Source organism: Dasypus novemcinctus, chromosome 22 (genome assembly GCF_030445035.2).
Source record: "Dasypus novemcinctus isolate mDasNov1 chromosome 22, mDasNov1.1.hap2, whole genome shotgun sequence".
Taxonomy (NCBI): Eukaryota; Metazoa; Chordata; class Mammalia; order Cingulata; family Dasypodidae; genus Dasypus; species Dasypus novemcinctus.
Window position 1 is genome coordinate 34,349,159 of NC_080694.1, and position 27,578 is coordinate 34,376,736.

General features: G+C 44.7%; 1 protein-coding gene across 3 annotated transcripts in view; it reads right to left on the bottom strand.

The window, feature by feature from the left end:
• The window catches only part of SERPINB6 (serpin family B member 6), a 40,717-nt gene extending 14,734 nt beyond the window's left edge, over positions 1–25,983 (bottom strand). The window contains exons 1-3 of one of the 3 annotated variants that reach the window (XM_058285173.1): positions 25,883–25,983; positions 12,654–12,828; positions 8,805–8,948 (exon numbers count right to left, since the gene is read on the bottom strand). In XM_058285173.1, the coding sequence (XP_058141156.1) occupies positions 8,805–8,948; positions 12,654–12,818 (309 nt within the window). In that variant the 5' untranslated portion in view covers positions 12,819–12,828; positions 25,883–25,983. Of the gene's footprint in view, positions 1–8,804; positions 8,949–12,653; positions 12,829–24,547; positions 24,633–25,293; positions 25,416–25,882 lie in introns of those variants that run through there. The other 2 variants (XM_058285174.2, XM_058285172.2) reach the window with 2 other exon arrangements.
• Positions 25,984–27,578: the final 1,595 nt, after the last annotated feature.

Here is a 27,578-nt window from a genome sequence, read left to right on the forward strand (position 1 = left end):
AATATCAGACAAAATAGACTTTAAATGCAAAACAATTGTGAGAGACAAAGAAGGATACTACATATTAATGAAAGGGACAATCTGTCAGGAAGATCGAACAATCATAAATATTTATGCTCCTAACAAGGGTGCCTCTAAATACATGAGGCAAACGCTGGAAAAACTAAGTGAAAGAATAGATGCATCTACAATTATAGTGGGGGATTTTAATACACCACTATCAACTCTGGACAGAACATCTCAAAAGAGAATCACTAAAGAAACAAAATATTTGAACAGTATATTAGAGGAGCTGGATCTAATAGACATATACAGATCATTACACCCAAACACAGCAAGATACACATTTTTCTCAAGTGCACATGGATCATTCTCCAAGATAGACCATATGCTAGGCCACAAAGAAAGGCTTAATGAATTCAGAAAGATCGAAATCATACAAAATAATATCTCTGACCACAGTGGAGTGAAGCTGGAAATTTGCAAGGGCCAGAGGCCCAGATTTCACACCATGATTTGGAAATTAAACAGCACACTCTTAGAAAAACATTGGGTCAAAGAGGAAATCTCAAAAGAAATTAATGACTACCTTGAAACAAATGATAATGGTAACACAACATAACAAAATATATGGGATGCAGCAAAAGCAGTACTGAGAGGGAAATTTATAGCCATAAATTCCTATATCAAAAAAGAAGAAAGAGCAAAAATTGAAGAACTAACTGCACATTTGGAGGAATTAGAAAAAAAAAAAACAAAGTAATCCAACAGAAAAAAAAAACAACAAAGTAATCCAAAGTAAGGAAATAACAAAGATAAGAGCAGAACTAAATTAAATAGAAAATAAGAAAGCACTTGAAAAGATAAACAAGACCAAGAGCTGGTTTTTTGAGAAGATCAATAAAATTGACAAACCTTTAGTGAGACTAACAAAGAAAAAAAGAGAGAAGATGCAAATACACAAAATAAGAAATGAGAAAGGAGATATCACCACTGACCCCACAGAAATAAAGACTATCATAAGAGGATGCTTTGAAAAACTATATTCCAACAAAAATGACAATTCAGAGGAAATGGACAAATTCCTAGAAACACATAAGCAGCCTATATTGATGAAAGAAGAAATTGATGATCTCAACAAACCAATCACAAGTAAAGAGATAGAATCAGTCATTAAAAACCTCCCAACTAAGAAGAGCCCAGGGCCAGATGGCTTCACAGGTAAATTCTACAAAACATTCCGGAAAGAACTAACACCAAACCTGCTGAAACTATTCCAAAAAATTGAAACAGAAGGAACATTGCCTAACTCCTTCTATGATGCCAACATTACCCTAGTACCAAAGCCAAACAAAGACACCACAAGAAAGGAAAATTACAGACCAATTTCTCTAATGAACCTAGACGCAAAAATACTTAACAAAATACTTGCTAATCGTATTCAACAACACATTAAACGAATTATACACCACGACCAAGTGGGATTCATTCCAAGTATGCAAGGATGGTTCAACATAAGAAAATCAATCAATGTAATACACCATATAAACAGATTGAAGGAAAAAAATCACATGATTATATCTATAGATGCAGAAAAGGCATTTGACAAAATACAGCACCCTTTCTTGATAAAAACACTCCTAAAGATCGGAATACAAGGAAATTTTTTGAACATGATAAAGAGTATATATGAAAAACCTACAGCCAACATTGTTTACAATGGAGAAATCCTAAAATCCTTCCCTCTAAAGTCAGGAACAAGACAAGGATGCCCACTGTCTCCCCTTCTATTTAACAGTCTTAGAAGTACTTGCTCGAGCACTGAGGCAAGACCAGATATAAAAGGCATTCAAATTGGAGAGGAAGAAGTCAAAATTTCATTATTTGCAGATGACATGATCCTATACATAGAAAACCCTGAGAGGTCTACAACAAAGCTTCTAGAACTCATAAATGAGTTTAGTAAAGTCGCAGGTTATAAGATCAATGCGCAAAAATCAGTAGCATTTCTGTACACCAATAATGAGCAAGATCAGGAGGAAATCAAGAAACAAATGCCATTCACAACAGTAAATTAAAAAATCAAGTATTTAGGAATAAATTTAACTAAAGATGTAAAAAACTTATATACTGAGAACTGTTCAAGACTCATACAAGACTTATACAAGACTGTTCAAGGAAATCAAAGAAGACCTAAATAAATGGAAGACTATTCCCTGTTCATGGATAGGAAGACTAAATATTATTAAGATGTCTATCCTACCAAAACTGATCTACACATTCAATGTAATCCCAATAAAAATCAACACAGCCTTCTTTAAGGAACTAGAAAAACTATGAAATTTATTTGGAAAGGAAAGAGGCCCCGAATAGCCAAAGACATATTGAAAAAGAAAAACGAAATTGGAGGAATCGCACTACCTGACTTCAAAACATACTACAAAGCTACAGTAGTGAAAACAGCATAGTATTGGCATAAGGAGAGACACAGAGACCAATGGAATTGAACTGAAAGTTCTGATATAGAATGTCATATATATAGCCATATAATATAATATAATAATAAGAGCCAAGACCATAAAGACCTTGGAAAGCAGTGTAGGGAAACATCTACAAGACCTTGTAATAGGAAATGGCTTCATGAATATCACACCAAAAGTACGAGCAGCAAAAGAACAAATAGATAAATGGGACTTCCTCAAAATTAAAGCCTTCCGCACCTCAAAGGAGTTTGTCAAGAAAGTAAAAAGGGAACCTACACAATGGGAGAAAATATTTGGCAACCATGTATCTGATAAGAGACTTATAACTTGCATATATAAAGAACTCCTATATCTTGAAAATAAAAAGATAAACAACCCATTTAAAAAATGGGGAAAAGATTTAAACAGACACTTCTCCAAAGAAGAAATACAAATGGCTAAAAAGCACATCAAAAAATGCTCCAAATTTCTAGCTAAAAGGGAAATGCAAATCAAAACTACAATGAGATACCATCTTACTCCCATAAGATTGGCAGCTATGAAGAAAACAGAAGAATACAAATGCTGGAAAGGATGTGAAGAAAGGGGAACTCATCCACTGCTGGTGGGAATGCAGAAGGATCCAACCATTCTGGAGGACAGTTTGGTGGTTTCTCAAAAAACTAACCATAGATTTGCCATATGAAAGCAAGGACACAAACTGATATATGCACACCAATGTTCATAGCAGCATTGTACACTATTGCCAAAAGTTGCAATCAACCCAAATGCTCTTCAACAGATGAATGGATCAATAAAATGTGGTATATACATACAATGGAATACTACTCAGCTGTAAGAACCAATACACTACAAACACACGTGATAACATGGATGAATCTTGAGAACCTTATGCTGAGTGAAGCAACCCAGGCATTGAAGGACAAATACTACATCACCTCAATGATATGAAATAAGCAAGCTGCCTCAGAGAGCTAGAAACTGGAAGATAGGTTTACAGGAAATCGCCGGGTGGAGGAAGGATGTGAGCTGATGTCTCCAGGGGTGGAATCTATTATGAGCTGGCAGTAAGTATGAGCAGAAAGAAGAGATAAAATGGGGGCAAGGGGTTGTCTTTGGGTGGGGCTTTGCGGGTTTGAGGGGGCCTGGGGATGGGCGGATGGGTAATATTGACCAAAAAATTGGAGGGAGGGAGGGGCGACATACGAACATAGGAGATTGTCAGGTGTTGGTTGAGAGTAAAATGCTGAGAAAATCATATCAAAATATAATTAGGAGGGTTACCTGTTTAGGATGCTCAGACGGGATGGTCTGACGCAGGACGGACTCCTGGGGAGTGTCTGAATGCTCATTTTGCCAGGGTGGGTTGTACCATTGGGTAGAGACCCAAGTAGTGAGAGTGGGGGTGGACCCACATCCTTGGGAGGACTAATGCCATCAAATAGAGGGAACTGTATCTCTCGAGAGAAAGGGTGGCTCCCAGGGCATTGGGGCAGTTGAGCAAGTCAGGCCCTGAACACTGTTGCAAGTATCTCTGGCCATGGCTCCTAGGGAAATGGAGATTGGCTGTTGCTGTGGGCCCCAAGGGGAGGGGAAAATGGATGTTAAATGGATGGAACCAAGGTAAATGTGGGGGCAAGAGAGGAGTTTCATGAGAGTACACGAGGATGAATATAAAACATGTAATATTACACCAAAAACATATAGGGGACGACAGACTAATAATGTAAACCATAATGTAAAACATAGGATAACTAAAAATTTAGAAAACTGTATAGCCTAAAGTATGGACCACAATGTAAGCACAGATGTCACCTTGTTTGAAAGCTATTGTCTCAGAGTCTGTACATCAGTTTCAGTAAATATGATATGAATAAGTGAAAAGATTATCGCTGTGGAAGGGAAAAGGTTTTATGGTGGATGTGTGGGAGTACTGTATATTGTATATATGAATTACTGTGATCTAGGGCTCTTGCGAAGAGAAGCTCAATAATTAGAAAAAAAGAAAAGAAAAAGATAGGATGTAGAATTTTTCCAAATCAATATGTATTCTATATCTAACCTTTAAACTCATCGCTATATTCCATTTTACTAGTAAGGGAACCTGACATTATATTGGACTTCACTTTTCAGGAAGTTTTGGATCACAGAGTGGTTCAACAATGGCAGCGGAGGAATACTGGTATGGGATGTTATTGACAGGCGATATATGGTTGACAGGGAGTTATACAGGGCATGTGTCCAGGGTGCATGGAAATGTTTGGATAAACTCATAGTGGAAATAATTAAAAACAACAGCTGGGGGGGTACTGGGTTACTGGCCGGGGGGGGGAGGGGAGCTCTGTCGTGGTCCCTAGGGGAGCAGCGGCAGTCCCCCAGGTGCAACAGTAAGGACCAGGAAGGAATGAGGGTCCAACAGTGAGCCCCTGATACTAATGACTATGCTTGTGAGCCTATACACCTGAAATAAGAACAAGGCCTAGAGCAGCACTGTGCCTAAGAGTTCCCTCCTGACAGCTTCTGTGTTACTCAAATGTGGCCAGTCTCGAAGCCAAACTCAGCATGTAAATGCACTGCCTTCCCCCCAGCATGGGACATGACACCCGGGGATGAGCGTCCCTGGCACTGAGGGCTCAATACCAAGTACCAGCTGATGATGCAACTAGAAAATGACCTTGAATTAAAGGTTCAACGCGGACCAGCAGAAATCCCTGTCTACATATAATAACAGGGGTTAAAAATGCTGTTTCACCTAAATTAAGGGGGAAATGGAAAAGACAAATGAGTTCATATGGCTATGAGTTTCTAAAAAGAGTCTGGAGGTTGTCAGAAGGATTGCCCTTATGCACACCTGAACAGAGTCTCAGAGACAGATAAAGTAGAAACAACCCCAGATATTGGTCCTTTTGTAGGGCTAAAGAGACCCACAGGTTCTATGGTCATGGCAGATGGGGTTCACTGCCATGCCAGTTGGCCCTTTTTTGGACCTGGTGTTTCTGCGTGATGGAGCTGGACTCAGAGGGGATCTCTTTTCACAAGACTTTCATGCTACTTTACTGGAATTGTAGTTGGTGCTGGGGCTTAAGATATATCTACGGGATTTGAATCTCTGGACTGACAATATGATAGCCAGGCCCTGAGCCTCAACAGACTTCAACTCCTACACTCTGATTTATTGGACTTACTCCACTCAGCTAACATGGAGTTGAAGAATGTCAACCACCACACCATGGAGCCTAGAGTGCCTACAACTGAAAGCAGGAGGATTGCATCCAGTATCCACGTGGAATCTAAACCCCCTCTTGACATAGATGTGGAATGGACACAACCAAGCCAAGGTCCACAAGAAGGAGGAATACAGTAAGGATCAGAGTGGACTTAATGATATTCTATTCATGAACTATTATGGTTAATAATCGAGAAAATGTGGCATTGATGTGGAAAAAGTGGCCACGGTGGCTGCTGGGTGCAGGGAATGGGAGGAAGAGAAGAGATGTGGAGGCATTCTCAGGACTTAGAGTTGTCCTGGGTGGTGCCCCAGGGACAAGTGCCGGATGTTGTATGTCCTCCCATGGCCCACTGGATAGAACGTGGGAAAGTGTGGGCTATGGTGTGGAACACGGGACAAGGGGTGCAACGATGCCCGGAGATGTACTCACCAGACGCAATGGATGTGACATGATGATGGGGGAGAGTGTTACTGTGGAGGGAGTGGTGGGGTGGGGGTGGTGGGGGCGAATGGGGACCTTATATTTTTTTAATGTAATATCTTTTTAAAAAATGAATAAATTGAGTAGAATTTGGAAAAAAAAAAAAAAAGAAAGCAGGGACTCAAATCAATATCTTCACACTAGTGTGTTCACAATTGCCAGAAGATGCTATCAACCAACCCTCCATCAACCAATGTATGGATAAACAAAATGTGGCATATACATATACACCCAAATGCAAGCTGTTAATAAGAGGGTGATATACTGGAAAAAAATACACCCTACTATTGTTAATACTACAATTACAATACTCTTCTATCAATTGTAACAAAGTACAACACTAATGCAATGTGCTAATAATAGAGGGGGTATAAGGGGAAAAAAAAAAGAAAACTGGATGGAAATTAAATGGGCAGAAATAAGTAATTTTTGGACAGTGTACCATTGGGGTGGTTTCCCAAATTTTCTTTGGGGCAGCTTATGGCTAAATATTTAATTCCGCTTTTCAGAACAGTTTTCTAGACTTGACGTTTCTCCTCGACTACAGCGTTGGCAGGGTAACAGAGTGACACATGTTACGAACTCACGATCTGGACATGTGACCCTAGACGAGTTCCCTAAGCCTGTGTCCTCTCCTGGCAGATGAGGACACGGCAGCAGCTACACTCAACGAGTCACTGTGATGGTCACATGAATGACCATCGTTATGGAAGCCCCAGAAGTGATCTCTGACCATCGTTTCATCTCATCCTCACGTAACTCCTGCCAATTATGCGGGCCCTGCTGGTTTTATCAAAGCTTTCAGAAAAATTTCAAACCTTTCCATCGTAACAAAATGGTCTGAAAGCAAACTGGTCGCTCACATACTGAAAATCATCAAGGGTGAGTTTTAAAAATCTTTAAACGAATTTGAAATTAATTGTCTGCCCTTGAAGTTACTATTTTTTTTAATAAGCAATGACTAGTCAAACTAAATAAATATCTCATTATATGTTGCTATTGGTATTGGATTCTGGGAACACTAAATTAATGAGAAATAACAGACACATTCCTCATCTCTTTATTTTTATATTCTGATATCAAAATAACACTTTAATTCTGATATCAATGTTTACTTTAAAATATCCACCAAAAAAGAAAAAATAAAGAGAAGAAAACCAGCTAATCCTTTGTGTTGGTTTTAAGTTTTGCTTTTATTTGTAGTGAAAGCTTTTAAAAGGATAACAACCTAGAAAATGGCCACGACTGATAAAAATAAGTAGAAGTGAGCTGTAAACATGGATCTCACCAATATTTGTCCTTAAGCTTGACCATTTTCATTTTATACCCATTCATTTTGAAACGATTAATTTCAAATTTTTAAAATAATGAAACAAATTTTTAAAATAATGAAAAAAAATCACATAACAGAATAAGGTTGGCATCCCATACACACAAATAATTATTATAAATCAATAAGAAAAGGGTATACAGCCCAATAGAAAAATATTCAGAGGATATATAAGTAGGCAATTTGTGGAAAAGATGTAAATGCTCAAAAAAACATCTAAAAAAAAGAGCTGGTGTCTTAATAATAATTAAAATCTAAAAGGTTAATAATAAGTAGCACTGAAGACGGTGGTGAAATACACACTCAGTTAACATCCCTGGAGAGAATGGAAAGGACTACAGAACTTGGAGAGCAATTTGGCAATATTTAATAAAACTTTAAAATCTTATTCCCTTCCTCCTTTCCACAAATCCACTTTACAGTAATAAATACACATATGCGCAAAATTATGTACAAGATTCTTCACAGTCTATAATGGCCCAGATTGGACATGAACTTGGACTCCTTCAATGAGGGAGTGATTTAATACAAGATGGGACGTCTATACTTAGGAATACCGGACAACAGGCAGGAAGAGTGGGGGAGAGCCAGATCTACTGGGATGGACAGAATTTCTGACATAGTTTTTAGGTAAGAAGAGGCAAATTACAAAACAACGGATGTAGTATGATGACATTATGTAGTAGAAAACCCTACAAAAATTTTCTACATGTGCAGAGGATACACATCAAATCCACAAAGACTCTTATATTAGAGACGGGAGTGACAGGTTGTGGGAAAGGGGTTGATGAGGACTGTTGATTTATCTGTATCGTGTGCATTTTTACATAAGAATAAACCCACATATTGCGGGAATAGTTTTTTTTTAATGATAAAAAATCATGAAAGCATTATCAAATTGAGCCAGTGTCAACAGCTGAAAAAAAAACATAAAAAAAAATTTGTGTGAAAAGTTGAATAAGTCTCACAGTATACGCTAAATTATCAATATGTGAAAAACCGCAGCGATCAAATATATTCATTTTGACCACTTCTTTGCTGTTTTGGCCCATTCACTTCAAATTGTGCTACATTCCATGTTAGTGCTTTCATAAATCCTATCTCACTCAAGCATCACCTGGAAGTGGAAGGAGCTGCACGTGCTCAGAAATAAATGACACACATTTGTCGGTGGGCTGGCCTGGACTCACGCCCCATCTCTACAAAATCTTCCCTCCACCACGACCACCACCACTGTGCAGTCTGCATTTCTTTCCTTGGAAAACAACAAGTGTGACTTACTGAGAGAAAATCACAGGACTTTTCTCCAAAGAGCCTGTTGGCCGTCCTAAGCAAGTACTGCGTGCCAGTTCTGTTAACTTCGGTGAGAAGAGAATGGAAGCCTTGGTGAACATCTCCATCTCCACTTTTAGTTAAACAGAGTGCCTGAAACCAAGAGCAGAATGAAAATACACTTCTTTATATCCCCCGATTTCAAGAAGTGGGTCCAACATCAACCTCGGAGCCTTAGCACAGCTTCAAAGAAGCCAGCTTAATTAAAGACGCCAAGTCTCCTGAAAGCCACCCCTCAGGCTCCCGCGCTGTGGCTCTCCTAAGACCCCCTATAATCACGTCTGCCAGAAAGCACAGTCCTCTAAGTATTGGTATGGAGAGAAAAGCCCTCTCTCAACCCCTAATCCAAGGCCTCCGGGTATTTATGCTCAACTTAGGGTAGTTTGTCTGCCCCTCCTGCATCAAAAGGTGGCGACTTGGGAAGTGGATTTGGCTCAAGAGATAGAGCGTCCACCGACCACATGGGAGGTCCAGTGTTCAAACCAAGGGCTCCTGACCCATGTGATGAGCTGGCCCACGTGCAGTGCTGATGCGCGCAAGGAGTGCCCTGCCACACGGGGGTGTCCCCCGCGTAGGGGAGCCCCACGCGCAAGGAGTGCGCCCCATAAGGAGAGACATCCCATGCAAAAAAAGCACAGCCTGCCCAGGAGTGGCACCGCACACACGGAGAGCTGACACAGCAAGATGACACACAAAAAAGAGACACAGAGGGAAACGGACTTTGGCCCAGTGGTTAGGGCGTCCGTCTACTCCTTGACCCGTGTGGAGCTGGCCATGCGCAGTGCTGATGCGCGCAAGGAGTGCCGTGCCACGCAGGAGTGCCCCCGCGTGGGGGAGCCCCACACGCAAGGAGTGCGCCCGTGAGGAAAGCCGCCCAGCGCGAAAAGAAAGAGCAGCCTGCCCAGGAATGGCACCGCCCACACTTCCCGTGCCGCTGACGACAACAGAAGCGGACAAAGAAACAAGACGCAGCAAATAGACACAGAGAACAGACAACCAGGGGAGAGGGGGAAATTAAATAAATAAATAAATCTTTAAAAAAAAAAAAAGAGACACAGATTCCCAGTGCTGCTGACAAGAATACAAGCGGACACAGAAGAACACACAGCGAATGGACACAGAGAGCAGACAATGGGGGAGGAGGGAGAGAAATTTTAAAAATAAATAAATAAATCTTTAAAAAAAAAAAAAAAAAAAAGGTGGCGTCTCTTCCCCTCCCTGACACCCACCCAGGCCCGGTCCTTAAAAGGCCTGGCAGCTTCACTTCCAAGTCCCCTTGTGACCCAGCTGCCCTACTCCAAGGCAGTCCCGGCTCCTCTGCATGGAGAAAGCCGCCTGCCGGGGAGCCCCGGCCCCACCCTCGGCCAGCAGCGCGGGCGGCCGGCAGCCAGCGCCAGGACCCGGCACCAGAACCCCCACTCCCCGCACAGAGCAACCCTGGCCAGTACCTTGATTTTGGTCTTCTTGTAGCCTCAAAACCGTGAACCAGTAAATTTCTGTTAAGTCAAAACCAGTTGGGGGGACGTGTGATGGCAGCTCTGGCCACCTAAGACACGTCCTGATAAGCTGCATCCAAAGAGCCTCGGTCACACCTGTCCCTGGACTTCGAGCCTGAGCCTGACCCCAGGATGGAACGAGACGCAGGGGTTTCGGCAGGGCTAAGCGCATTTCACCTGTGGGAGGGCTATGGGTCATCAGGGGCCAGAGGGCGGACAAAAGTCACCTGCGAGCCCTGCCTTAGGAACTGTTTTAGTTTCCTGGGCTGCTAAAGCAAAAACCATGCAATGTTTCGGCTTAAACAGTGGGAATTCAATGGCTCACGGTTTTGAGGTTAGGAGAAGTCCAAATCAAGGCATGGGCAAGACAATGCTTTCTTCCCAAAGAAGGGTGTTCTGGAGCTGGCTGCCAAGAAATCCTTGGTCCTGGGCTCCTCTGTCCCATGGTAAGGTGGGTGGTGGCCTCTCCTGGCCTCTACCTTCTCTTCCAGGTAGCAATGACTTTCAGCTTCTAGCTGCTCCCTCTGTGGCTTTTTCTCTCTATCAGAATTTCATTCCACTTATAAAGGGCTCCAGGAATAGGATGAAGCTTCATCCTTCAAGTAGCCTCATCAAAAGGCCCTATTCAGGGAAGCGGACTTGGCCCAGTGGTTAGGGCATCCGTCTACCACATGGGAGGTCCGCGGTTCAAACCCCGGGCCTCCTTGACCCATGTGGAGCTGGCCCATGCACAGTGCTAATGCGCACAAGGAGGCCGTGCCACGCAGGGGTGTCCCCTGCGTAGGGGAGCCCCACGCGCAGACACACCCGTAAGGAGAGCCGCCCAGCGCGAAAGAAAGTGCAGCCTGCCCAGGAATGGTGCCACCCACACTTCCCGTGCTGCTGACAACAACAGAAGGGGACAAAGAAACAAGACACACAAATAGACACAGAGAACAGACAACCGGGGGAAGGGGGGGGATTAAATTAATTATTAAAAAAAAAAAAAAGGTCCTATGCAGGGAAGCAGATTTGGCTCAATGGTTAGGGCGTCCGCCTACCACTTAGAGGAGGTCCAGGGTTCAAACCCAGGGCCTCCTGACCCATGTGATGAGCCAGCCCACATGCAGTGGTGATGCACACAAGGAGTGCCCTGCCATGCAGGGGTGTCCTCCATGTAGGGGAGCTCCACATGCAAGGAGTGCGCCCTGTAAGGAGAGCCGCCCCACACAAAAAAAGTGCAGCCTGCCCAGGAGTGGTGCCGCACACACGGAGAGCTGATGCAGCAAGATGATTCAACAAAAAGAGACACAGATTCCTCGTGCTGCTGACAAAGAATACAAGCAGACACAGAAGAACACAAAGCAAATGGACACAGAGAGCAGACAACTAGGGGGCGGCGAGGAGAAGGGGAGAGAAATAAATTTTTAAAAAAAAAAAAAAAAAAAAAGGTCCTACGTACAATGGGTCCACACCTACAGGAATGGACTAGGTTTCAGAGCAAGTCCTTCTGGGGTGCATCACTCCAAACCACCACAGGTGCACACAACCTGGTGTGGCCCCTGTCACACCAGCTCTGAGCTTGCCCAGGTGATGGGCAGTACCCATGATGTATTAGCAAAATGACCCACAGGCAAGCCTGTCCAAGTGGAACACTCCGAGGACAGCTACTATGCTGCAAGGAAGTCCAGGCGTCCCTGCTAACGAGGTCCCAGGGAAGGGCCCGGGAGACGAGGCGCTGTGTGGGCAACAGGCCACGGGGACGAGAGCCAATGCCCAAGCTCAGCTCCAGCCTACCGTCGCCCAGTGACCCCACTAACCACAGAAATACGATACCATACATCCTCACTTTAAGCCACTCCGCCCTGGGGTGCTGGCTACTCAACAACAAGTAACTGAAACGCCACTGAAACTATTTTTGGCTCACAAATGCCCTTTGGAGGGGGTTGCCACTTAAATGAGAAAATAAAGATGGAAGGTGATTTTTAACGATTACAAAGCAGCTGCCAATCCCCAAGGAATGGCATGGGATTCGACTTCAATCTTGCCATCTGACATCCGCTTCCAAACTCAGGTATAATCTAAGACAGTGTGGAGGTAAAACCATTTGTTTTTCTGAATCCAGGGCCCAGCACGCGATCCCCGACGGAGGACTGGCCCCGGCTGGGCGGTGGGAGCTGGTTTTGCCCGTCGACCCTCCGTCCACACCGTGTCACGCTAGCGGAGCGGCCCGCCGAGAGCCACTCCTCTGGGGCTGGAAATGCAGACATGCTCCACCGATGGGTAGGCAGGGTTGAGGCTGCCATGAAGTGGCGATAGGTACCTGCGCCATCTGGGCCGCGGTGTTTCCCCTCGCCCCCAAGACGACCATGGCCAGGGCCGCGGAGATGCTCACGGGTGAGAAAAATACATTCTGTGAGTTGTTTTCGCCCAGCGTTTTCAAGAGGTTTATGGCAAAAGCGCCGTTGGCTTCTGCTAGAGCATCCATGATGGCGGGCCTGCAACAAAGAACTTAGAATCAGTGTGGCATCCGTTGAAGCTTACGTGTCTACTGCATTCTCCCTCTATGATCCATCCTCAGGGCTGATCCTCTCGTTCAGTGAGCAAAAAGGCACATGCGTACGTATTTCCTTTCGAGGCCTTCGGAATCACTTTGTGTGCTTCTAATATTAAGTGGAAAAAAATCAAAGAGTAATGCTTACAATTAAAAAGTATAAAATAATAGTAATAACAAAGCTGCAGGACTTATGGAGAGAGTGGAAGGACACACAGGTGACTGTCAACTCTAGTTACTTCTTCAGGGTGGCAGTGGGAGTTAGAAGAGGGGTTATTCACTTCTGCTTTCACCTCTGGATTGCTTTGTCTGTTGTGTGGAATTACATGCATTAATTTATAATTTGAAAAATCATTCTATATGAAAAACTCAATCACAAGTTACAGAAGATGGTTGAACATTTATATACTGTTGGAGGACCCCGTTCCAAGGATAACCTGAAACCTTAAAGTAAAAGGTGATTAAAGCAAGCTCCATGTAGGAAGTCCTTAGAGGCAAGCTCCCTTTGACCCACAATTCTCCTTGGAATGTGGGAAACCCAGGAGTGTGGGAAAGCCACATCTGAACGGGGGTCCCAGGACCCCAGACCCAGCCCTCCCTCCTGGCTCTCGGCGGTGACGGGCCTCGGCTGGGACTGAGTGCATCCACTACTCAAACCCTGTGGCACCCTCAGAACGGTGCGTGCTCACCTCCACCTGGAGATGAAAGGTACCACAAGACTGCATGAGAGCCCCTGCCACCCAGGGCACTGGTCCGGGGCCCTGCTGGGCGGGTCAGAACCGCAGAATCATAAAATGTTGAAGCAGCACCGCTTTCTAGAGAGAACTATTAGAAAGTCCCCACTGTACGGACGGGGGAACCTGAAGCTCCTAGAAGGAAGTCATGAATCTCAGCGTCACTGTCCTCTCTTCTACCTGCTGTGCAAGGAGCCACTGCTTCCAGGGCAGCTGGGCAGGTGCAGAGGAACCCAGATGGGAGGACAGGGGGCAAAGTCTACACCGCGGCACAGGTGCTGGGCGAGGGTGAGCCCCACCGGAGCAGCGGTGCTGGCTCCGACGTCTTTTACAAATATTTACCTAATTCATGTTTCTGCCGTTAGAGAGGTCTAGCATTCTGACCTTCAATGACTCATCTCAAACGTGGCTGGGATGCATTACTTCCATTGCTAGAGTCACAACAGTTCTCTAGTAGAAAACCAGGAAGTCCACTCACTCTAGTCCATAGTTTATTCCTCCATCCTGCGGACCCTGGGATGGCGACGTCCCCTCCACCTCTAAACCCAGAGGGGGCCTAGATCCCACATGGCTGATGGATGCGATTCTCCTGCTTGCTCCAAAACGTATTCACCAAGTGCAATTGAATGTGCCACAAAGATGAAAGAGGTTGTTGATGTGGGAGGAGTAGGGTTGGGGGTGGCGTATGAGAACCTCTTACATTTTTTAATGTAATGTTTTTTGTGACCTACGCATCTTTTTAAAAAAAAGAAATAAAAATTTTAAAATTAAGAAAAAAAAAGCGGGTGGGAAACGGAAGACAGGAGAGGGGGGCAGCAAGAACGGATATTTTCAAGGAGGAGAAGAAAGGCATAGGACCAATTCATTAACCCATTATAACCAAGCATGCAATTATACTTATAACTGGGGCCCACTGAAGAGCAGGCTGAGCTAGGCCCAGGACCCAATCCCTGGAACCTGTGAATAAGTTACCTGACAGGACAAAAGAGGATTTGCAGGCGTGATCACGGCGCTTCTGAAGGGGGGGGGGATTATTTTGGATTATCCAGGATTACCCCAGATTACCTCTGGTTACCCTAAATGTAATCACAAGGGTCCTCATCGGAAAGCAGCAGGTCAGGAGCAGCAGGCAGCACTCTGGCTGCAGGGATGGAGGGACGAGGGACGGGCCACGGGCCACGGGCCACGGGCCACGGGAAGCAGCTCTGGAATCCAGGAAAGGCAGGGCAGCAGGTTCCCCCACAGCCACAGGGACCCCCTGAAATTGATGTCGGCCTCCTGGTCTCCAGAACAACAAGAGAGTAAGTGTGCTGTTTTCAGCCACAGGTTTGTGGGCACTTGGTACAGCAGCCAGAGAACTAATGCAAGAGCAGGAGCGCCTGCTAACCTTTTGTTCGCGGTCTTTCTTTACACCTTTTGTTCTCAAATCTTTATTCGGAGACAAGAGTTAGGTGCCGGGCAGTTGTGGCTGGCTGAGACTTTCTATCCCTATCTTGGATGACGAATTTCTAAAGAAAGTAACAGAGCGCACACATGACTAAAATTCTTCTGAATATAACTGATACTTTCTTTTAGGTACCCAGGACCTCGTATATGGGAAGCCGGCACTCAACCACTGAGCCACATCGGCTCCCCTGAGTTGGTTTTTTGTGTTTGTTTTGCTTGTTGTTTGTCTTCGTTTTCACACCAGGAACTGAACCCGGGACCTCCCGTGTGGGAAGCAGGTGCTCAACCGCTCGAGCCCCATCCGCTCCCCACTGCCGGGGGGTGAGGGGGGATGAGGGTGGCTTTGGCGTGGCCGCTGGGCAGTTCGGCTTGGGCTTGCAAAACAGGGCGCAGTGTCCCCAAAGGGGAGGCTGCAGAGGAAACCGCCTCAGCGAACGGAGAAAAGGATGCAGGCTGAGGCGCCTCTGCGCTCTGAGCTTTGTTACCAGTTAAACTGGCCAAAGAAGGGCCCTACGGGGACCCTACCGCCATCCAAGACTATTTTCCCACCTGCACGCACTGTCCCCTCCAGCAGTGCAGGGCTATCAACCTCCAATGAGAATTCCAACCCGGCCACGGTCCTAAAGAAGGTGCTTCGGTCGTTGGCCTCTGTTTCTGACCTCAAAAAGGCACACCACCCTCCCCAACCCCACTCCACGGGTGGGTCAGAGCAAGCAGGCAAGCCCTCGGTCCACTCTGTGTGGCCGAGGAGGAGGCAGGGTACAGCTGCTTCGCTGCATAAAGGGAATTTAATGCCGAAAGGCCACTGCTGCATCAACATACAGCAGCTCCAGTCGCCTTCCACCTTTTTCTTTTTTTAACGCCAAGCCAGGCCATTCAAGGGCTAAAGTAAGAGGAAGGAGACTGGTTTAGAGTCCCAGCTACGGGCCTCCAAACAAATTGCTGCAGATTTCCTCCGCGACGAGGAAGGGAATATACCAGATAATTTGAAATCCCTTCCATCTCTAATAGCCAATAAGCGTTAATATTCAGAAAGAAGAGCAAAAAATTACCTCGATTGTCAAAGCCCACAGTGAAATGAGAGCCTTCCGTTCCTTGGCTGAAAATGCCTGCTCATAGTCATTAAAGATAAAATTGCATCTGTATCTTAAATAAAAATTGCTAAATTAAAAAAAAATACCATAAATCAATGATGCCTTGTTGGTTTATCCAAGACATGTGGTGATAATACGATACCAGGAAAAAAGCGAATCATGAAATAGCTGAACAGGCCATTCCTGACAAAGGCACTTAAATAGAATAGAAAACCGTCCTTCCTTAAAATGACCAGGTTCATCTGCTGGGGCAGCCGGTGTCGGCCTCCACGGTAAAACTTAATAAAGCATTAGAGGCAACCCGTTTGTTCCCCAAACAGGGACAGGATAGGACATGCTTATTTAACTTAGTTCTAAGAGCTCTGTCCAAGGAAAATACAGTTCATAAAACAAAGGAGAAGTAAAATGCTCAGAAGGGGGATAAAATAAGCACAATTCAAGCTATGTCACAGTCTACCTGCTGCGCAGGCAGAACTGATGAAAAACTCCTAAAACTACTAAGAGAATGGAGTTAGGTGGGTATAAAATAGACATGGGAAAAACAAATTAGGTTTCTTATAACAACCAAGAATAAATAATTAGATGAGGAAACAGGAAGCAAGTTTCCTTCACAACAGTATCAAGAACTTAAGATACCTTGGGAATAACCTATGTCATTCCTTAATGAAGAAAAATTTTTAAAGTAACGAAAAATCAGGGGAAAAAAAATAACATTCCTGAGTAGGAGGGCCAAATAAGTAAAGCTGTTAATCCTCCCAAATTAATTTCTATTTCACGATGATTTCAATTCATTTCATATGTAATTTTACACCTTAACTCAACAGAATGACTCTAAAGTTTAAGAGAGCAAGGAAATTTTGAGAAAAGAATAAGACTGGATTAACCTAGTAGGTATTGAACAACGTGAAAATCTACAACAATTTACAAAATGCGACAGGCTATGAGAAAAGACAGGAGATTCAAAGGAACAGAAAAAAGGCACGTCAGAAGCAGTGTTTGATATAAATAAGATTATAAAATAGGGGAAGTAATACAAGTCAATGGGAGGATTCTTTACAATACAATGGAAATATCTTAATTTTCTGGAAAGCTCTACGTTTTCATTATTACTTATACAATAAAATTAAATTCAGATGGATTAAATAGTTAAATGTAGGAAAGAAAATCATTAAAAATTAGTAAATTTATCTGTTGGGATAGAGTGAGACTTCCTAACAGCAAAAATAATTGAAAATAATAAAAAAGGTCAATATATTTAACTAAAAGCACTTCAGTATTTTTTTTTAAAAAAGCCATAAAAACTAAAAGATGAGTAAGAAAAATACTTGAAAAAATATCTTTCATTTAAAGGGCTCAAAAAAAGTTGATAACAAAAACAAATCCTGGTAAAAATATGTGCAAAGGACATTAGCACATTTTTTAAAAAGGGAAAAAAAGAGCTAATATTATTTTTAAAAATTTTAACCTCAAAGAAAAAAAATAATAATCCCATATCCTGAGCATCTGCTGTGTATCTAGGCCCTACATGAGCTTGTTTCTTGAAAGATCTCACATAGTCCTTAAACCCTAGGAGGTAGGTCCTGGGGAGACATGCATTTTACAAGCAGAAAAACTGAGCCTTAGCTGGTGACTCTCTTGTCCCAGTGAGGTCACAGGGCTAGGAGGAGCAGAGTAGTGCCTGGAAACCAGTGAAACGGGGCCTGCTGGACTGAGGTCACTCTATCACTATTGCATACAGCCATCCCAAAAGGGAGCCCCCGAGAGCAAATCAAAGATACCTGCTCAAAACATGAAACTCTTAAGTACAAAAGCCACTCATTTCCAAGGCTGGCAAGGCCAGAAGGGATTCCTTCCTACCTTCTTCTGTAAGAAGTGTTGCAAATTGGGACACCAATATTTCTGGAATGTAAATCAGAATTATGTTTTTAAAAAAAAGTTTAAGGAAGGAAGAAAAGAAAATGCCATGAAAATTCACACCTTCTTTATCAAAAATTCCACGTCTAGAAAGTTCACTGAGGGCAAAACTCACCAACACTGATAAAAACGACTGTTCAAGTATTTCATATGCCACAGATAAAATATCTTTAAATGCCCTCAAACAGAGAATGAGTTAGATTCTATCACATTCATGATGGGATATAAATGAAGGTCTTGATTCTTTAAAAAGAGCATAGTAATGCCATAGAAATAGTAAGTGGAAAAAAAAGGAGGATATAAATCTATAAAAACCATTTAATCAGCTATATAAATTAGGAAGGTACATGGAAGCCTAATTTATAGACTGGAGTGAAATACTGTTCACTAAATGTTTCTGGGAAATGGGTAATTTTTATGTTTTCTTATATTTTTCTGCATTTTCTCTTTTTTTTTAATATAATACCTGTATTATTTATAGGGGGGTTAATTCATTTTCTTCTTATGAACTTAATATGCAAGTTCTTAGTTGAAAAATCTGATAATTCTGAGAGATATTATAAAAGACAACAAGCTCCTTCCTAGCCCTCCTAATTCCCCAGCAGCAATTACAAGTTTTTTACTCTTTCTGGTATTTACCTCTATATTTCTAAATAATATGTGGATTCTACTTTTTTTAACCTGATCATTTTAGATCTTATCTATTCTTCTTATTTGGGGGCTGAAGATTTTAATTCTCCTACATGGACCACCCCATTTAACCTTCTCCTAGCCAGTAAGTGCTTTATTGTAAGTAAATATTAGTCATTGCTAAACTGAGTGTAGTATGCTATGAATGCATTCCTTTTTTCAGGTAACTTCTTCCTTCTGCTAACACTGCTTCTCCCTTCCCCTACCGTTTCCTCGACTTTTCTCTGTACCTACAGCACATTTTTCCCAGCGGTCCTACAGACCAGTCAAACCCTTTCAATAACACTTTCATATTCTCGAACACAAGGAATAATCTTCCAGACCCATTTCGCCTCCCCCCGAGGCCATCACTCTGCTGATGAGGGCACGGGTTCTTTGAAATCTACGGGACTTTCATTCCCAAGGAAGCATTTTCATAAGCAAGGAGTAACCTTCCCCACTAGCAGACTTCAGCTAGTGGCCAATTTATTGTCAGTCTGGTCATCTTACTCCTTCAACATTAAAGTACACTGCTTAGGCAGCAAATAAATGATGTTGTCTTAACTATCTAAGCATTGATTACACAGATTAACATCTCAGATTTCTAAATGTGGTGAGCATCCTTTGAAAGCTAGCTCACAAATTCCACACATCTTTGTAAACTTTCGAACTTACGAAAACCCAATGAATTGCGACTTCGAATCCAGTAAACTGCACTGTCCTAAAGCTTTCAAACATATTTTAGAAATACACAAAACAGGACACACTTCTATACTTAAGTCAAGCCTATAGATATTAATAGGATGGGTTTAATTGATTTGATCTTTATCTCCTTATACCTTCCTAAGGTGGGAGTAATGTTATTTTAATAGTTTTCTGGGGCTAAATTACTCTTAACAGACCCCCACCTCTTTTGACGAGCTCTCAGCCCCCATTTCGCTTGCTCTTTTTACAGCAAACACACTGACTAGTTAAGGGGAGTTTGGTCTTTTGTCCTTCACTGGCATTTTACAAGGCTCCCGCCAAGCACCAAATTTCAGTTTCTTGATGACTTTCCTTGCAATGAAACATTCTTTGAGTTCTCCTCTGGCCGGGCTGCACAACCCAGAGTCCTATCACATAACCTGGCTTGAAGTCTTGGAGTTTAATTTTTTAGGCATTTAGGTCGGTTGGGGTAACTACTGGGCTGATTTATTAGCCTAGGTGCCTAGAAGAACCAAAATTTTTACGTAGCAAAAACGGATCTATCACCACAGAGCATTTCCTGTAAATATTTATATTTTTCAAGTAACTGATGTTTTTTCTTCTTCTTGATGTTCAATCTGGCTGTGGGAATCTCTTCAAATCAGTTATCTTTTTGCCCTATCTCTGAATATCCTGCTTTCGGTACCAACAAGGTCCTACTAGCCCATTTTGATGTAGATCCAGTCCAAAAACAGGGTCTCAGCCCCTCTCCTGGTGTTTTAAGATTTATTTATTTCTTCCCCCTCACCCTTGTTTTGCACTCACTGTCTGCTCTCTGTGTTGTTCATTGTGTGCTCATTTTTTTAGGAGGCACCGAGAACTGAACCCAGGACCTCCCATGTGGGAGGGAGGCGCCCAATCGCTTGAGCCACCTCTGTTCTGCTTTGTGGGTCTCTCATTATGTTTTTTCGTGGTTATTCTTCACTGCATCACCTCACCACACCAGCCCATCGCGTCAGCTTGCTGTCTTGCTTGCCTTCTTTAGGAGGCACTGGGAACCACACCCGGGACCTCCCATGTGGTAGGCGGGTGCCCAACTGCTTGAGCCACATCCACTCTCCCTCCTGGTCTCTTTTAATGGGGGAAGAGTTGTAATCTCTATACTCAAGGAGCATACACATTTTTGTGCATACCAAAAATACTGGTGCCCTTATTAGTCAGGCCAGTGACAAAGCTGGGATAGATATTTCTTTTTAAAGTCCCCATTAAATCATGCAGTAAATGAGACTGTTGTCTAAAGTTTTAACACGCCCAACTTTTCTCAAACATAATTGCATTTGGGGCTTTCCTCTGGCTGCTTCCCTTTCTTTATATTTGGGTGTTGCATCATCCACTAGTCATCATCACGTTACCAATACTGCCAGCTACCACTGGTGCTGAGCAGTCTTGTCTGAACTAGCTCTGTCCCTATGTCTACTGGTTGGGACCCAACGTTCTCTTGCGCCATCATTTGCTCTCGTTTCGATGCAGCCAACTGTCCAACAGCTATGATGGAAGATACACATTTTGATTCCTTGCATGCCTAAAAATGCCTTTATTTTACCATGACACACAATGGACAGCTTGGCTGTATCTATCGTGGACTGCAAACCATTTTACCTCTGGATTTTTGAGGCACTGCTTCTCTGCTTCCTTCTAGCCTTTGGTTTTGCCTTTGAGCAGTCCTGAAGACATTCTGATATGCTAGCTCCAGCCCTCCTCTCCCCTTCCCTGCTCTCTAAGAGCTTACGAAGTCTTACCCTTCATCCTGACACTCTGGAACTTCACAGAGATGTGTCCTTCTTCAGAGGGCCCTTTCAATCTGGCAAGTCAATAAAATCCCCCCTTGGCTCTGGGGAAATTTCTTTAAGTTCCTGTTAATTTTCCCAAACCGTTTTCTTCTTCTGTACCTCCTAGTACCCATGGCCGAGAACTCCTGGACTGAGTGCCTCATCTAGGACTTTCCAACCTTCTTCACGGCACTGCACACACACAAGATGCAATTTGAGCAGCACCTTGGGAAGTTCAAGGCTGCTTGCTCCCTGCAGACGGGACCGGCCAAGAGCACAGCCACCCAGCTCCCACCCAGCTGCCCTGAGTCGGGGGGGGGGGGGGGGGGGACGGGGTGCTGACACCGGTGACCCCACCCAACGCATGCTGCATCTGCACCCGGACTGGAAAGCTCTGCCCTCATCTTCCTCCCTGTCACTTCCCATCATGCTGACATTTTGTTCCATTTTCTGGAAGATACCTGTGCCTTTATCTTCTAATTTTTCTATCAATTTTTTAAACTTTAAGCTATTCTATTTTTCCTTTCCAGGGCTCTTTCTTGCTCTCAGTTGCCCCTTCTTCCCAGCCTTCTGCTCTAATTCCTCTGAGAACGTCGGGGACCGTTTTCCAGAGCTGTCTTCGGCTCCCTGCGCTGTCTCTCCTTCTGTAGGGTCTTTCTGGTACTGCGCAGTTGGTATTTGCTTTCCTCATTTAGGTCTCTCTCTTTCATATATAGCCTTTCCAAGATGCCTGGCGATCCTTGGATATCAGTCCATTTTTAAGCAGAAAACAAAAAGCAACGACTGGAAGTTGTTCACATGGGCATGGAAACACGTTCCCATGTGAGCTGGGCTGCAGCGGGCCCCAGGAGGGGACGGTGGCTTTTTGTGGAGGAACCAGCACACGCAGGAAGCCTGGGATCCCAGCTGCTGGAGTTCTGGACGCAGGCAGGGTGGGGATGAGGGACTTTCACTTAACCTAACCTGGCTGGGTGGGGTGGGTGGGGAGGGGGTGTCCCTGGGTTCCAGGCATCAGTTCCCTTAAGGGTGAAGCAATGAGCTCCTGGAAAGTGGGTGAGAAAGGTGGGGGTGTCAAACTACTCTGTAGACAGACTTTTGTCTTTCAGCCCTGCCTTTCTGAGTAACGTAGCAGGTGCCACGCTGAGCCCCTCGACTCTTTCAGGGCTGTCGCCCCTCTGTGGGCACGGAGGGGACTCTTCCTCCAGATGGCTACATCGCTTACCCCTCCTCTATCCACTTTCCTCCTCCAGAAATCTGCTGGCATCTCTCACCTACTGTTTGTCTCTACTTTTGTTTCCTTTGTCCTTAGGTTTAAATGCTTTCAAAAGCTCCTTGACTGTCGTATCAGCAGGGTTTTAGGAGAGAAAACAGATAAATTCATACAGTCGCAACTTTACAAACTACTTTTGTGAGCAGAGTAAAACAATATTTTAATGTTTTAAAGGCGGGTCTGTATCAGTTACCCAGTTCCTCTTCTAATTGTGAAATATATGCCCAAGCATTAAATACCAGTTATTAAAATCCTACTTGTTTGTCCCGAAATGTGAATTTGAGAGAAAAAAAAATCTGCCACCATTACATAATTGTGAAATAACTGCCATTATCACTTTGGGATAATATATAAATCCTTAATACTGTATCATAAAAAAGACTAAAGAGATACTAATCCTAAAAAAAAAAAAAAAAAACACAGAAAAGTCCAAATTTAAGCAGTTTACTGCCCACTAAGCTATTCCAAATATCAAAGAAAATTATAAACAATCTGGTGAGATTTTTATGTTGAATGCTGCCTTTTATCCATTCAGCGAACATACCAGACAAACTGTACGGAGGCATGCATGCTTCATAGGCAATCACATTATTACATACTCAAGGCCTAACTATGGCTTTCCAAATACCTACTTCTGACTTACTTCTTTAGTTTCAGTAGTTAAGATAACCAAGAGCATCCATCATATACATATATACATATATGTATATGTAAAAATACACAGTACATATATATACATTTTACAAGCATATATACACGAAAAATTATTTCAAAATTATTTCCTGTTTTAAAAAATGTATCTTTTAAAAAGAGTCAATATTTAATCATGAATATAAAAACTGGGTATTAAGGTATTACGGTTATATACACAAAACATATATATATATATGTGTGTGATTTTTTAAAACGAATCTAGCAATCTAGCATATCTATCCTAGCATCTTTTTTCCCTTAATATCACTAGTAACTTTGGGCAGTTAAATCAATGATTTTATTCAACTGATTATCTTAATAATTAAAGATATCCTATTTAATTGTGCTTCTTGCCTTCTTGGAAGGGATGCCTAATTTCCTACAAAATTTAACCATTTAGAGATTGGTTGAATGGAGACCTGGACTCCTGCTCTGTGTTCTTCTGTTCGCAGCGTGTACATGTGTGTGTATGTGTGTGTGTACACATGTGCATGCATGTGTATGTGCATGTTTTCTCCAAGCAGCATTCACCTAACAACTCCTACTCTCCAGGCTGCAAGCATCGAATTTTAAAAAGCCTGGACTGCAGTGGGTAGTCAATAAATGGTAGGCACAATTATACATTATTTTCTTTCTTTTGGCTTCTAGACCTAATTCTAAGTCCAGCAAACTTGGAAATGTGAAGTATGTGTTCCCTCATGGGGCCTCACAACTTACACTTACTGAAATGTGGGGTGCCCTTAATATAAGTAGAAAAGAAGGGCGATTCCCTTCATTCCAATTTACGATACTGTTACTTGCAGTTAACTGCGATATGCTCGATTGTAATAAAATACCTGCGATTGGAATTGACTTTCCATCATTTTAGATTCTTAGTTTACATAGCCAAGTATTACTAAAATTGCGCCCTTTGTGATGGCACAAAGTTCCAAGGGATGCAGCTACTTAGGTGTCACATGAAATACTGGGCCACACCCCTGAGTCCTGACAGCAGCAATCCCTGTGGATCACGGCACCCATGACCTAACCCCAGCCTCCAGGGTGCCCCAAGGCGCCCCAGAACGTCGGTCCCAAGGTCACACCCCATTACATCAGCCCTTAACCACTCTGGAGAGGAGCAGGCCTTGTGGCTCTCACCGTACTCCGGGTCACCAGGTACAACTAGGCCTGGAGGCACAGGTGCGAACACCTCACCCAGCTTCTCCTGACATCTGAGTATTTCCAGCCGCGTCTTAACAGTAATTTTCCATCCTTCCTTTTCCCAAAACCGAAGGGGGATGGGACGTAAGTGCCACTTTTATCAACCATACAAACTCCTAATATGACTCACACTTTTCCCTCGGCCTCTTTCCCTTGAAGACTCTAAATCTTGTCCTATTTTGCCAGCAGTGAGTTCAATAAAAACAAAACAAAAAACGAGAAGGAACGATCTGGAAAGGCCCTCTATCTGCGCAGCCCCAGGGACCCTGAAAGAGCTGCGGGGTTCTCCAAGCCGCTCGACTCGGGTCCGGAGCGGCCGAGCACCCCTCGCGCCGGGGGAGCCGGGGACCCACCGCCCTGGCGACCCCCGCGGCCTCTCTCCGACCTCCAGGCCTCCGGGTGCCCAACGTCCAGCTGCACGCGCCGCGAGCGCGCCCGCGTGGCGCGAGGTCCCCTGCGGTCTGGGGTCCCCTGCGGCAGGGGATCACCTGTGCAGGAGTCACCTGCCGCCAGGGGTCCCCTGGGGCCAGGAGGGGAGCGCGGGGGCAGATGGGGTCCCCTGCGGCGCGACTGTCACCTGGGGCCGGGGGACCACGCGCAGCAGCCCGGGAGGCTCCGCGCACGGCCGGGGCCGGGCGGCCATGCACGGCTCGGCGGCGGCGTCACCGCCCGCACCCGCTGCGGGGCTGCACCCGGGAACCCGAGCCGGGGCGCTCCCCCCGCAGGCCCCGCGCGCCCCAGCCCTGACCGACCGAGGGAGGGGGGCCCCGCCGGAGACGCCGGGCGCCCTCCGGGTCTCTCGCTCTGCAGCCGCCACGCCGAGGCTCCAGCCCGCCCCAACGCGACAAGCCGCGGGTCCCCGAGCCAGGCACGTACCCAGCGAGCTCGGGGCGCAGCGCGGCGGCCAGGCGAGGCGGGAGCCGGGAGGGAGCCGGCGAGCCGGCGCCCGGGGCCTCAAATACCGGCCCGGGAGGGCGGGGCCCGGGGGCCCGGGAGGGCGGGGCCCGGGGGACCGGCGGAACGCGGGAGGCGCCCGGGGCGGGGATCGGGGGTGGGCGCGGCCCGGGGGCGGGGGGCCGGGGGGTGGGCGCGGCCCGGGGGCGGGGGGGGGGGGCCGGGGGTGGGCGCGGCCCGGGGCGGGGGCGGGGCCGGGGGTGGGCGCGGCCGGCCCGGGGCGGGGCTCGGGCACCGCCCCCAGGCTCCAGAGCCCGCCCGAACTCGGCGGGGCCCCGGGGGCGCGGTGCCGTTACTTGGTCCTTTTGCGCCCCCGGGGACACCCTGCCGTGCCGGGCGCGGTGGACGGCGACACCTGGCCCTGCCTAATGGCGGGAGGCTTGGCGCGCCCCTCCCCACGCCCGGCTGGGGTTTTCATAGAGAGCTGTGCATTCTAGTCTCAGAAAAGTGCCCGCCCCGGGGACACGGGCCGGCCCGTGCGCAGCAGAAACGAGAGAGGAGCACAGCGTACCCCGAGCCTCCTCGCGCCCCCAGAATTAGACTCCGGGGTCCCGATACACGCGCCGGAAGGAGCTGGAAGCCCTGGCGGCCATCTTGGAGCAATCCTGACGCCCGACCGGGTCAGGTGACTGGAGGAAGGAACACACCGTTCCGGTGTTTGTGTTTTGTTTTGTTTTTTAATGAGAAGCACAGTTTTGGAAACTTCAAACTAAAGACTGCCTCCTCCATCCTTGACCGAAGCTGAGATTTCTCAACATCGCGCTACTGGCGTTTCGAGCCCAGAGTGTTTTGTTGTAGGGAGCTGTGCTGACATAGAACACAGCATCCCTGGAGCCCCTACCCACTAGGTGGGGGTAGCGACCACCACCCCGTCCCCCAGCTGTGAATGATTTTAATTAATTTTTTTATTTATTGAAATATTTCACTCACACGTAAACATACATAAATAAGTGTATAACAGTTGTGAACTTAGAAAACAAACATATAACATTTCACCCTACCACCAATAACTTGCATTGTTTTTAAATCTTTTTAACTAATGAAGAGCATTGTCAAAATATTACTACTAAACGAACTATTTTTCCCCTAACCAATCCTATTATCATTATATCATTTATATATGAACATGCATAAACAATTAAGTGTATAGTAAAAGTTGTGAACTTACAAAGCAAATATGCATAGTATCATCAATCCTCCACCAACACCTTGTATTGTCAAGAGATGTTTGTTACAAATTATGAAGAATATTGTCAAAATCTTCCTATTAATCATAGTCCTTATCTTACATTTGGTGTGTTTTTCCACCAACCCACCCTATTATTTTTTCATGACAGAAGTTATAAACTTATAAAACAATCATGCACATGTGCAGAATTCCCAAACAACATCCCTTCATCAACACACCACAATGTGGTGTGTCATTTGCTACAGATAAAATATTATCATCTTGATTGTTACCATGTCCATAGTGTACATTTGGCTCACATTTTCCATACTTCCTCAGTGTCAACACAGTTTATCTTTAATATAGTTGCAAGAATATTATATTATTACTACTAACCACAGTCCATAGGTCACTCCAGCTGTATTTTTCCCGGCTTCTCCACATTCCCGACACCCTGCAATAGTGATATACATTTGCTCCAGCTAACAAAGGACACTCTTGCTTCTGCACCATCAACCACAATTCTCACCCACCTCTTGGTTTACTGTGCTATCCAGTTCCTAGATTATTCTCAAGCATTCTGTCAATTGGCATGTACATAACTAGACTACCATTTTCAGTCACATCCCCCTTTATAAACTAGCTGTTACTGTGTTACCATCCACTCTATACATTTCCATGAATTTACAGTAAAGTTAATTAAAACTTCTACATACATTAAACATCAGTAGTCCACTCAGTCCTTCTCCTATCTCCTTTAAGAATCCACCACCTACCACCAGGTCTTGAAGATATTTTCCAATAATTTCTTCTAGAAGTTTTATGGTTCTTGCTTAAGTTTTTTGATCCATTTTGAGTTAATTTTTGGATAAGGTGTGAGATAGGGGTCCTCTTTCCTTCTTCCAGCTATAGATGTCCAATTCTTTCAGCACCTTTAGTTGAATGGATTATTCTGCCCAAGCTGTGTGAGTCTGACAGGCTAGTCAAAAATCACTTGACCATACCTGTGAGGGTGTGTTTCTAAACCATAAATTTGGTT